Source organism: Vidua chalybeata, chromosome 6, assembly GCF_026979565.1.
Source record: "Vidua chalybeata isolate OUT-0048 chromosome 6, bVidCha1 merged haplotype, whole genome shotgun sequence".
NCBI classification, from domain to species: domain Eukaryota; kingdom Metazoa; phylum Chordata; class Aves; order Passeriformes; family Viduidae; genus Vidua; species Vidua chalybeata.
The window spans coordinates 38,200,610-38,214,079 of NC_071535.1; the positions used below are offsets into that span (position 1 = coordinate 38,200,610).

Here is a 13,470-nt window from a genome sequence, read left to right on the forward strand (position 1 = left end):
ATGTTCATGAAATGTGACAGTGTAATAGCAGGATACTTTTTTCCCCCTGCTTCTCAGCAGAGACTCCACAGAATGGTTGTCTGAACATAGTGCTGTGAGCAGCAGGCTGAAAAGTTTGCTGCTGGCACTGGAAGACCATGGATCATCTGCTGTATGTCTGAGTGGGCAAGACTTTTTGTGGGATGGAATTAGATTGCTCAGGAACTGGAGAGTTGAGTGGTGTGTACATGTAGACATTGCCCTTCATGAATGTTCATCACTCCCTTCCTTCTGTGGCCAGTGAGGCACTTCACAAGGGTGATTCAGAACTTGGTGTGAATCATCTTCTGCAGGTCCTGCTTGTGTAGGAAGATAAGGAAAATTGTGCCTTTCATTTAGGGATTCAGTCAGCTGCTTAAAACTAGGATGGATAGATCTAAGCCAAGGTCCCTGCATCTTTGAAAAGTAAAAACTAAAGAACAAATGAGAAATCACATTAGGGTTATCTGCCTCAGTGTGTTAGATCCATTTCAGGACATGAGGTAACCTTTCAACACAAGATACTGGAGTGCTGAGCCCCTGTCCCATTTTGCATGTGCTCTGGGGGTGTGTGTCAGGCCACGTTCCTGGCTTTAGAGGGGCACAGCAGTTTACATTTGAGAGCCACCATGCTGCAAGTGGGCAAAAGTCCCGGGGTGGGGGGGGGGAACTTACAGCTGTGAATGCTTAGTATGGTAAGTTGTCGGAACCCAAGGTGTCCCTCAGACACTCTTGGATGTTCCGGGTCCAGGGCAGAAGCCTGTGAGACCCTGGCAGGCAGCCAGAAACCCCTGTGGTTTTGAGTTTGACCCATGGAACAATTTACCAACTTTGCAGGAAGAACAAGAAACCACAAAAGTTTAGATATTATAATAGAAGTAATCACAAAGTGAAAGGTAGGATTTTTGAGTGCTGTACAGGGGGGTTTTAGGCCTTGTACAGAGGGGTCTGAGTTTTGTACATGGGGGTCAGAGGTTCTAAGATGGAGGAATTTGGGCGTGCCCTGTCCTTCTTCTTTCTCCTTCCTATTCCCCATGTTCTTGGTGATGTTGGCACTCACAGATTGGTTTAGAGTAGAAAGCCACTGTTCAATATAGGTAATAGGCTTTGGGGAAAAACTATAAACATTTAATACGTAATGTGTGATATAAAAGATGGCACCAGCCCCTTGGGCGGGAGAGATGGAGACGGAGAGAGACACAGAGGGAGAAGGAGTCAGGGAGAATGTCAGGAAGTCTGTGTGCCTTGAGATAACATGCAATAAACTGCCTTGAGACCAGATGACTGAAGACTACAGAGTCTTTCTTTGAAGGCACGGGTTGGAGGAGAGACCTTACCACCACCCGGAGTCACCCAATCTGGGTGAGATTCCGACAGTAAGTAAGTATACTTACTCTAGTAAAATAAATAAATGTATGCTCACACATTCAACAGCCAGTCCCTGCTCCCCTAACACCTGGAATCTTTACTTGAGAGAGGAGTATGGTCATACCTATCCATCCATCCCAGTTCTACTTCTCATGAACTAGGAGAGCAGTTCTGATCACCACTGTGGTGATGTTATGAGCACATCTGAGCTGTAAACAAATACAATTAACCTAAACCATTTTTTTAACACAGAAAATGTTTCTGAGCCTGTATTTTGAATTTTTATTTCTAGAATACCTGCCATTTTAAAGCAAAACGTTCATAGTGAAAATGTCGATAATTTTTCTTAAACTGTTTTGCTTAGAAGTTGGTTTTATTCCAAGAGGAAAGATAAATTCAGATGTTTTTCTTCTTCATGGATTCATTTTTTCCTATCCATTCATTAACCACAGCAAAAATACTTCCTCTGCTTTGTTAGGTGTGTCCTTTTGGACTGCATCTTATAGGCTGTGTTCAGACTAAATTTAGAGGGAGCTTCACCATTTGTTGCAGCCCTGTAATTATAATTGCAGCAACCTCAAAGCTGATCCAACTAAATTAAAACACAAATTGCTTCTGCTGCTCATGCTGTTTGGATCCACCTGAGTATTTCTTTAGTTAGTGATACTTCTGAAATTGGAGAATTATTAGTTTTGAAGAAGTGGGAGAAAAATAGCAGCTGAACTTTGACGCTAGAAACTTCTCTTGGCTCTATTTCTGATGATTTCCCTCTGTTCCCACTCTCTGGGGGCTTTTCATTCAGTCATGACCCCTATGGCAAAGTGCCTGAGCCCTGCTGGTGAGAAGACGTCAATAATTCAGATCACATTATGCTGGCAATTCAATCAAATAGAAAGTTACCTATGTTTCAGAAACATTTAAAATTCCTAGTTATGTAGGAAGTTAATTTGAAAGAGCAGCTGAATGCCTCCTGGAAAATTTGGAGAGTTTCTCTTTAGTACCAATTTTGCTGGCTTGCTCTTATCATATATTTTCTGAATTTCTCTAACCTTGTTCTTGATGACAAAAGACATTTGCATGAAAACAGGATCTTTGTTTCTTAAGTGTTCATCTGTTCCTGCTGTTTATTTCCAACCTAAAGTCATAATCCTCTGTTTGTGGCATCGCAGTTGGTTGCAGTGGAAATTATTATGTCATCACAAATGGAGGATTATGACTTCAGGTGAGGGGATAAGCAGCAGGAACAGATGAACTCTTAAAAGCAAAAATACTGTTTCATGTAAATGTCCTTGGTAATAAAGAAGAAAGGGAGGTGAAATACAGAAAACTAGAAAATTGGTATGGACAGACTTGTGTCTGAACAGTAGGGCAGCAGATTTTCCTTCAGGCAGGAACAGCTATTTTAAATTAAGGACATGTCCATGTAGAATTTAGGCTTTTAAATGTTTTCCCCTCAATTAAAAAAAAGTAGGAATACTGATGTTGTTACTGAAATACTGATGTTATTCAAATACTGAGATGACTACACTGTTCAGGAAGAGATTTTTCATCTTTGCTAAGCATTCTTTTATTCCTTTATGTATATGTTTGTCAAGTCACTTCTAATCTTAAGGGAGTTTCCCTTTTTGTGCCTGCTTGATAGGATTTTCAAGCCCAAACCCCACCATTTGGAATGGAGCATCTGCTCTGTGTGAAGCAGGATGACCATGGTGGAAGCTCATCTAAACCACACTGCTGAGCCAATCAGGCAAATGCTTTTCACAGGCTGTTGCCATTTAAAACCACAAGCAGCAAACTGACATTTCAGCATCATAAAATGGAAAGCTCTGAAATACCCAGAAGCAATCTCAACTTGTACCTTATTTGGCTTTATCTGAGCATTTTTCCCCACCCCTCCATCCTATAGCTGCTCTATTCTTTAGTAAAAGGAGGTTAAAAAGATTATTGATGCAAACTAAAAGGTTTATAAGAACTGAAACTAAAATAATAAGTAGAAATGAGGATAGGGAAAGATTAGTAACAAAGCCTATTGTCTGTTTTCTGTGGTGGAAGCCAATTTGACTTCATTTCATTAAAATTCTCCTTGTTAACTCAGGTGATGTGTTGGTGATGGACTATTTGATGTCTGAGAAGTGGTGAGAAGTTAGCTGTCTAATGATGGACTAATTAGAAAGCCCATCCTAGCAGGATCCATGGAAATTGATTTGCACAGTGCCATTTTTGCTAATGACAGTCATGAATACGTTTGCAGTCCTTTACTTACTCTTCTTACCCACAGCTAATGAAAGAGAAGCGATCATTAAGAGCTCGGCTATAGTCTATCTGAAGTTTTCTTTGCCTTGTAGGAATAGCCATACTTTAAGAACTTCAGCTTTAAGTAATATTCTTCTTAGAGAAACACATGCCTGATGTCTGCCTCTAAAATGAGCATGTTTTTCTGTTGTATCTGGTTTTGAGTTATCCTCGCTGCATAGAGAGTAAGTATCCTTTCTGTGCTCTTTACAGAAAATGACCATCACTGCATGGGATTAGAAGAAGCCATAAATATGTGGTCTGAATAAAATTAAAATTAATTAGACAGTTTTTCCTACAAGGGCATAACATGTCCATCCACAACTAGGTCAAGCATTTTTTTAGTATTTATCAGTCTAAGGCAAACAAAAACTATTAGTATCTCTTCTTATGATTTTATTTACCCAATTGCTTTCAGATCCCTTTAATCTGCCCAGATGGTATTTGCCCAGCCAGGTCCATATGGCCCAGTATTCACAAACTAGAAGTTTTTGCACAAAGACCTCCTAATAAAATATGACAATCAATGCAGTGTGGCTACCCATAAGTACATCCTTCGTTGTCTATAGGGCTCTAGCTTACTACCATCTTCCAAGCTTCTCAAGGCCTTCTCTGGTCAATAATGATCTAGCATTGCACTGCTCTTCTGTTTACTTCCTGTACTTTAACGTCTGTTTTACTTCTGATTAAGTTCCTGTAAATTCTGCCATTATTAAAGAAAAATACAGACCTTTTCAACTATCCCTAAACTTACCTCTTTTAGGTGTGTTCTGACAGATGAAACCAGTAGCTGGGGGTATTGCATCAAGTTCCAGGAGTTAGCTGTACAAAGGTTCTCGTATGTTTTCAGTGAAATGGATGCCCTATAAAACCTGTCAGGCAAAGGTGGAATCTAAGAAATAGAAGTGAAAAGTGTAAGTGGACAAGCAACTGTGAGCTCAAAGTAAGAGGGCTAGCAAAGAGAATGGTGAAATGTCATTGCTGGCAGCAGTGAAGGAGCTGGAGGTTGTGCAGTGAAGACTAGAAATAAGGGGAATGGATAGCGTGAAGCTGCTGGTATCTGGATGGATTAGAAGAAGGCACAGCAGAGGAATCAGAGTGAGTTATCAGAGACAAAATAAGAATGGAAAAGGAAGGAGGAAGGTTTGAATGACTGTATTTGAGTTTCTTAGGTTTCTTCATAGTTAAAAGAGACAAAAAGAAAACAGGAATTCTTGGGGAGTCAGAGACAGCAAGAAAGTGGGGAAAACTAGGAAATCTTCATGGGAGATTCTACTAAGAGGACAGCCAATTTCCTCTGGAATAGGGAGATTATACGTAGACAGTATCACAAAACTACATCATGTTGGTTTCAATGTCTGATTTAAATATGAACAGGGAAAGTCCACTTAATTAATGAAAATTAATTATCTTGACATCACAAGGGGAAAAAACCATTGTCCCTCTTGCCACAAAGGAATTTAGGTGAGGTCAGCACTTTAATTTATTTCTGAGACTAAGCCTGCCCAGTTTATCTTGTGCCTACATTTACTCCTTTACTTGGAAGAAGTTCCTATACATTAGTTCCTGTACAGTAGTTCCCTAAAGCAAAAACCTTATCTGATTTTAACAGTGAAAACAACTCTAAGTATATTCAGCTAATGGCTTGGGGTTTCCCCTGAAAGAAGAAATTTTCTAATTTAAAAGTTTATTTCTAGCTCCTCCATTTAAGTTTTCTTTTGTAGCATCTGTAAAATATATATACATGCACATACTATACCTGTATGTATATGAGAAGCATCTAGATCTGATAGGTGCAAGATTTTTAATTTCTTTGCTGTTTCATTCCAACACTAGCTACTCATTAGTTTTGTGGGCTTTCATAATATTTATTCCTTTTTGTTCCTGTAGTGCATCCTGTGAAAGATATTAAGAAGAAATAGCAAACCTTTATGTATCTCCAGCACTATTATTGCAGAGGGCATTCAGTAGTCCTGTGATGCATAGTATTCAACATCTAAATATGCTAACACATCTAAAGAAACACCTAACACTTCCTTTAAATTAGCCTTTTTTGGCATTTTTTTTGTATGCTAAACTTATTTTAAATTGCTGGAAAAGCAACTGAATGGATGCATAACTCAGATAAAGATATTCCAAAATGGCAATTAGGGATGACTATCCAGTAGAGCAGACTAGAGAAGATTTATATGTAGGCCGTATTAGGACTTTCAGAACTAATATTTAGAAAAATAAATTATGAAAGATATGGGTATACAGTAATGTGGTCTGCTAGCATTGCATAACATACAGTATTTATGACTGATCTCTTTAAAGAAATATTGTTATCTACAGGCTCAAACTTTGGTTTAATTTAAAGTTCAGGTCATGTAGCTGTTTACTTACAAATAGTCTAGATTAATGACTTGTTGGCATACTTAGAACGAAATAAATGTCACTATGGACAAGAGGTTTGTAGTGTCATTTACTCCTGCAATTTAATTCTGATAAACATCTTAGTTAACTGTACTATATTGTATCAAGCAGATATAAAACCATACTGAGTGACAGAATTTTGTCAAGACATTATTAACATTGATCATGTGGCTGAGTATCTGTGTGCAGTACTCAAGTCTGATGTGTTCTTTCTGTATGAAAAACATCCCTGTTTCTGAAGAGCTGCTGTATTTTAGAGGATTTGATAGTTGTTCATAATGGATGTGATGGGGAATAGGCAGCCACTGGACAGTGAGTTCACTATAATAATTTAAAATGCTCTGTGAATATATCTCTTACTCGTCCAGCTCAGGTCAGAGGTGTAACCTTCATAGGCACTGAACTACCTGGCTTCAATGAAGCAAAGCAGTAAAGGAAAGGCCACATTAATGAAAAAGCAATGAATGATGTTAGAAACCTAAGACACTTGGAAAACCAGTAGTGATCTACCTAGCTGGTATCTGGTGTCTCGGCATCTGAAAAGAAATCACCTACACAGTTCTGTTCTCACCTAAATGCAGCCTTTGTTCTGCTTTACACTTTCTCCCCCTTCACATGTGCTTCTCATCTTTCTTCCCTTAAAATACCCTTTCCATTTCATATTCCCAGTGGAATTGCCCAACCTCCTATGCAGGCTCTTTTCCTTTTTCCCACTGCCAAGAACTTTGTATTCTCTCTTCCCTTTCTTCCTCATTATATAGTATTTACTTGTCACTAAAATTTGCTTTTGTGAGCTATAGTATTCTTGCTTCTCCTCAACTGTATTTTAAAAGAGGAAGAATTTGGGTTTGTTTTATGGTGGTCAGTCTTTTAAGGTGGATGTGTACCATGGAACTTCTGTAGTTCTCCACTTGGAGTTTTCCTTAAGCAGAGCCAGTGGCCTTGCAAAGCACAGAGATTAGATGATTGCTGTCACTTCTTGCTCAAGGTTGAGATTATTTCAATAGACTGGCTGAAATATCCAAAGATACCTAGCTTCTGTGTCATGTTTTATTGGGAAATTTCTTTTACAAGATGTTTGGATTTACTTTCAAAAATTAAAAAAAAAAAAAAAAAATCTATTGCCCTCATCATCTTCAGTTCCCTTGAGTTTACTGCAGTCAGAGAATGCTGGTGAAAGCCGAGGCAACAAGCGAGCTTTGGGTAAACTTTAATGCTAGGAGCTCCTCTGGAAATGCCCTTGCTTGTATGAGGAATCTCTTCTGGGTTTTGCTCCAGGTTTTACTTTTCTGTAAGAAGGTGTTAAAATGCAGCCCTTCATAACCAGGGAAATCAAAGCCACTGTGCCGTAGGTAAAGCCAGTATTTCTATTCTGGAAAGCCTGTCCTGGATTTCATCATTTATTTAAGACTGCTGATGTACTGGAAATATTTTCATCATTCTGAAGTGTAATTGAAGGAAGCAGTTACAGAAAGCCTTTTGTGTATTTTCAGTGGAGTGGTTAGGAAGCCTAGTCAGGGAACAGAGAAAGTCTTCAGAATTAAGGTGATGAATCACAAAGTTCAAGTTCAACAATAATGACTATTAAAATAATTTTTGAGTAACTCATTGACTGGAATATGTTTTAATAGTCATATTTCATGTTACTTAAAAATGGGAACCTTCAATTATTTTTTATAATATAAGGGTTGTACATAAAGAGTAGACAAGTTATCTTCGTTTAGTTGCCTATTTAGAAGAGAAATAAGTAGAATATTCTTGTGTTACCTATTCATCAGTCATGTAAATTTTCTCTGTACTCGGATTTCACCAGAGAAAAGTTCGTTTATCCCTGGGGAATTGGAACAGTGAGCTTGTGAGTCATTCTGCATTGGGTAGCCCTCCTAATCTGCCTTTTCCCAACAACCTGTCCTAGCAAAACCAAAAAATTAATATGCTTTGCACTTCAGTGTCCCCTCCTGCCCCCATGATTATCCTTGACTGGATGTAGTCTGGATTTTATTAAATCAGGTGGGGTGAGGAAGAGGACCTCACTGGATTTTCTTGCTCACCATGTTGCTTGGCTCACTGCCTATCTGTAGATATGATTTGATTTTTCTCTTTATCCCCTTCACAGTTGGGTGGCATAATTTAAAGAAAAAAAAAAAAACAAGAAAACAAACAATAAAATCTGCACAGATTTGAAAATCTGTAGTAAAGAAAAGGATCCATAGCTTTATTCAGAACTTGAGAACAGAATAAAAAGGATCATATATATTTCTCTCTACTGTCATTTTTCAGGCTGTGCTAAAAGGAAATTAAGACCTTTGCTTAGAGAAACATCCTAGAGAAAACAGGAAAAAATAGTTAACTGGATTTTTGATACGCTTCTTAGTTTCCAAGCCTACAGCCTGAAGTCCCTCAGAGTATTATGTTTACATAGGTGTAGTCATGGGTCATAGAACACCATTGTTTTCAGCATTAGGAATAAGTCTTTGTCTCAAGAACCCCCAGAAGTCTGATATCCCAGAAGTACAGTGTATGAAAGCTGAAGAACAGCTACAGGAATGTGATTATCAGTGCAACCACTGCTGAGTGTAACACTTTGTTCCTGTAGCCTCGTTTGCTTTGTTCAAATGACTTAACAGCATAAGAACAGGAATTTTGAAAATGGCAGCTCAGTTATGAAGCATCTGTTAACACCAAACATTAATTAACTTAGAAATGGTTGTGGTTGGTTTCCCATAGCAAACATGCCCTACACAAACAGGCTTTGTATGTGTTTGCTCTGCAGTGCAAGAATTTAATTCTCTAAGTTAGGCATGATTCCATTTAATTTTGACACATACATTTTTATCCAAATAAAGTTACACAGACTAGCTCCTTGATTCAAATAAATTTAATTTTGAAAGTCCTAGCCCTGCCTGAGAGACTCTGGACCCAAACCCTTCCCAAGACCTCACCTGTCCAGAGATGCTGCACAAAATTCCAGGCCATTCTATTCCAATTCCAGCAGATAGCAAAGGCTCCAGTGCTGCCCTAACTCTCCAGAAAGGTGTGTGTTTGTCACCTTGCATAAGCTGTCTGTTACTGATGTCCGGTGAGTATTCTGAGACTTGAGTGAAGGAGCTGTGCTTGTGCTTTTGGCCCAGCTGCTCCTGCACCTGCCAGTAACAACTGGATTCCAGTTTACCACATGACTTACTGGATTTTGCAAAAGACAGGTTTAATTCCCATGTGTCCAAAAACTGGGATAGTCTCCTAAAACTATGAAAAAGCTGTAGGGTGCCATGTATAGTGACAAAACAAGAGACTGGTTTATTGTTGCTGGGAGAAGAGAAGTGCGTGGTAACTGTTACTGAACAAGGCATCCAGCTTGCTATGACAGGTAAAAATCTTAGTTAGCACAGGTATGTTTTCCATTATGTTATGCATGCAAATAAAGTTAGAGAGAGCACCTGAAATACATTATTGTTTATCGTGTCTGCTTGAAATACTTTGGATTTGTTGGCAATGGGTAGTGTGCTTGGGAAATTGTACCCTTTTGCCAATGTTCAAAGCAATCTACACATTTGAAGTAAGTCAATGCATCTCTCTCTAATGACATTTTAAATATGAGAGTATATTGCCACATAATTATCTATTTCTAATGTGTATGAGGTATCTTCTTGGTTGAGTATTTTACACTCTGCAGTTCGGTCTCTACTAGAGCAAGACCATTTTCTGACATTGGAAAAAGGGATTTGTATTGACCAACTAATGGCCCATCCACTGATTAAACTTGCTGATTCTTCTGAAATTCCTAGCTACTAGAAGGACAAGCCAAAAGTGACAGAAAGTGAAAGAATAAAGTAGAAGAAATACATCTATTAGCAGTAAAAGTATAGACATAATATTCTCACTTTACTAACGGATTTTTTTAATCTTAATTTCTCCTTGTGAGTGGATAGGCAGTAGATGTACATGCCTGATGCTTCTGCAAAAATATGTTTCAATTTATACTCATTTATTGATTATATTAATTTATATTCTTGTAAGCAAGTAGAATGTGACTATTCTGCTTTACTGAGTTGGAACTATGTACTGTAATATTGATTTCATCTGTCTCCTGTGTTAGAGACCAAGTGTGAGGCAATCAAGAATCTACCATGAAATATTTTTATCAGGCACCTTTAATCACAGGTGGCTGTTGGGATGTAGCATGTTGTACAGTGTTCCTCTCAGAGTACTTGAGTTCATGAGAAGATGCTTTGAATCTGCAGAGAGAATAGTAGGGTGAGGGAGGGAGGAATACTTGTCTTTCCTAAAGTTTCTCTGTCAAAATGTTTAGCTGTATTTTTATAGTAAGATATTCTGGAATTATGCTCAGGTGTGTCCACAACAGTCTTCTTCACCTAGTTTAATAATCTTGCTTTGTTGCAGGAATACAAATGCTAATCTTGTGGCAAGAGTGCCTTCACAAGATTTCAGGCCTGTCTCTACAAGCCTAGAGATCTATTAAAGAGAGTATTTAAAAAATGTAGACATATATGGGCTAGACCTCTAAATAGTCAAGTTTTTCATAGGTAGAAGTCAAAGGCTTGGTAAGGTGAGGGTTCAAAGCACAATTATTTACTTCTGTGTTTTGAAGGAAGATGAAAAATTCTTAATCTTTCTAGCAGTAAAGTAAGCAAAGTAGGTGACATAGTAAGGGATGCTTAATGGCATGTATGTTCTCTCATAGTCTCAACCTGAAACTGCAGGGGAGGAAAAACCAGATGAGATGAAACACTTCACAACATTGCTTCTACTGGAGCTCTATGGAGGTGACTGGGTAGCTGGGAAACCACAAAGTGTCAGATGAACTGGCAGTGTCAGCTGCTGACAGTGATGACAATAGTGATTGCTGAACCCCTGAGCAAAGCTCTCTAGTAGTTCTGCTGCTTAAAACTAGGGACTTCTTATGAAGTCCTGTTGTAAAAGTGCTGTGGTTTTAGCAGAGTGAGCCTGAGGTGTCCTGACAATGCAACATGAGCTACACATAAGCAGGACTTGGTACACAGGCTAAACAGTGTAGGTGGCTTTGGAGCAGAGATGTTCCTTCATTTTTGGATGTGTCTTCAAAGGCCACGAGTAGCCTGTGTAATCCATGAAAGTGCCTACTTATGTCTAGTTGTGACAGAACTGCCATCATTTTGACACTCAGCGTGTCGCATCTAAAATGTCTGTCAAGCTTTGGGGAGAATATAAGCAGCAGATTAGTCCAGTCCTTTTCTACCAAGGGAATTTAGGACAAGATTTTTTGAGGTAGAAAAAGGATAAATACTAATATATTGTTCTTAGGTATTGCTTTGAATATAAGTTAATAAGTTAGACTCACTGGTGAAATGAAGAAAATCCTGACTGAACCTAATGATCATCCAAACTGTCCTTAGGAAGAATGGGGCAGAAATAAGTTTGCTGAGACTCAGAGCATTGTAATAGGATTTGAGACAGGGCATTCAGTTTTTTATGAATATAAATAGCATTCAAAATCACCACCAAATAGGTTTCAAAAGCCAAACTTTGTGTTAGGAATGTTAGCGACTGTTAGGAGAGGAACATAGAACAAAACTAAAAACATAATCATGGCACTGAATGAATTCATGGAGCATCCTCATCTCCAGTTTTTTTGTGTGGCTTGTGTTCCTTTGTGCCTTCTATCATCAGTCCCTCCATCTCAGGGGAAACAAAAAAAGACTGGGAAAGATGTAAAGTGGAAAATATAATTCAAGGTTTACAACAATTTCTGTATTCAAGTAGACGGAGTCTCTGTACTGTGAAAAGGAAACTATGTGGAAGAAACTGGGGATACAGGCGTCTTAAATTGTGGGTATCAAAACAGAAGAGTTCAAGAATTGGAGATCATTAATAAAGTTCTTGAACAAATGAAAGGCAGTATTTCTTTTTCCTTACGGAATCTGTGAACTGGGATTTTAGTGCCATGGGTTATTTTTGATGCAAAAGTTCACATAGGTCTGAAAAGGGAAAAGAAGAATTTGAGAAAGAAAGGTTCATCAGGACCTATTAAACACAAGGTTACCAGGTGTACCTTAGTTCAGATGGAAACACCTAGAAACTGGAAATACCTAGAAACTAGGAGAACATACTGAAAAAGTATAATTCACTATGAACTTGCCTTTTTCATCACTTCATTTGTGCCCAGGTGTGGTAACCAAGTGAGAGAGATACTGGGCAAGGTGGGGTTTTGATCTGATCCATTTTTCAATCATTCTCACTTAAAAAAAAAATAAAATCCAAGGTTCTTGCTTTAGAACATAACTGGTGTTTCCTGTAGGCTAGTTAATTCCTTTATGTGCTTTTCCCAAGTTACCTGTAAACATCTGATAAAGATTGCTGTGGAAAGCAGTCTGCTGAGTCCTACCCATTGCCCCTTTCAGCCAATGTTTTGTATCTCACTGTGCCTATGCATTCCAATATAAGTTTCCTTTTTTAAAAATATAGAATACTTCTATACCTATGATATTTCATGCAATTGTGGGAAGTGCTGGAATTATTAAAAGGATACTGTGAACTCTAAAGTCAAACAGGCTCTTAGGGACACAGGTGATATGTAATTAGGAGTGCTTTACTGACAGTGTTTAAATTCCTCTTCCTTTTTTTATTGACACCTTTATTGTTAAAATTGAAATCTAGAGCTACAAATGTTACGTAGTCCTATTTAATGCCCTGTGTTGAAGATCCAGTCCTTGCCCCATGTTTGGACTGTTTGTACTACTCAAGAGAAACAAATGAAGCACTGAATATACCCAAGCATGGCAACACCTCCAAAGCCATTTGTATTATGGTCACAGAAGCAGCAGCAGCAGTGTATTGATAGTGTGGCAGGTGCAAACCTCCTTTGAACGGCAGCTGCTCAGGACATCTTACTCTCAAAGTAGCTGCTTAAAGATGTCCCCTCAGATGGCCTGAGCAGATTTGTGCTGTGTCTTGTAGAGCTCTCTCACTGTACATTTCCAGCCCCCGACTGGGAGGCAGCCTGTTGGAGAGCACTGCCAGCCTGCTGATTTATGTCATGTGCAGGTAGCTCCAACTTACTGTGGGGCACACTAAGAATAAGCTGTACAGTGGAATAAGCAGCTTATTTGTCAAGTCGTACTAACATTTTATGGTCTCTTTTTAATCAGCATAATGCATTTTACAAAATTCTAGGTAGGCAGATACTCAGCTAGAGGGTATTCTTCTGCCTTCTCCTTCTGTGTCTAGTTACATGCATCTCCCTAACCTTGCAGATGGGGTGAGCAATCTCCTGCTGCTCTTCTCCTCTAGTTTGTGATGTTTGGCTGTGTGGAATGGAGTTTCTAAATGCCTGTCACAGACTGTTTTGCACACGAGTGCAAAAAGGCAGGTTACTGGGAA

At 38.7% G+C, this 13,470-nt stretch overlaps 1 protein-coding gene across 10 annotated transcripts in view; it reads left to right on the plus strand.

The window, feature by feature from the left end:
* The window catches only part of LOC128789976 (transmembrane protein 263-like), a 200,804-nt gene that overhangs the window by 71,033 nt on the left and 116,301 nt on the right, over positions 1 to 13,470 (plus strand). For 6 of the 10 annotated variants that reach the window (XM_053946351.1, XM_053946353.1, XM_053946354.1 and 3 more), the window contains one exon: positions 10,796 to 10,877. The exons of the other annotated variants lie outside the window; for them this stretch is intronic. In XM_053946351.1, coding sequence (XP_053802326.1) covers positions 10,796 to 10,877 — 82 coding nt within the window. The remainder of the gene's footprint in view (positions 1 to 10,795; positions 10,878 to 13,470) is intronic. 10 annotated transcript variants of the gene reach the window in all.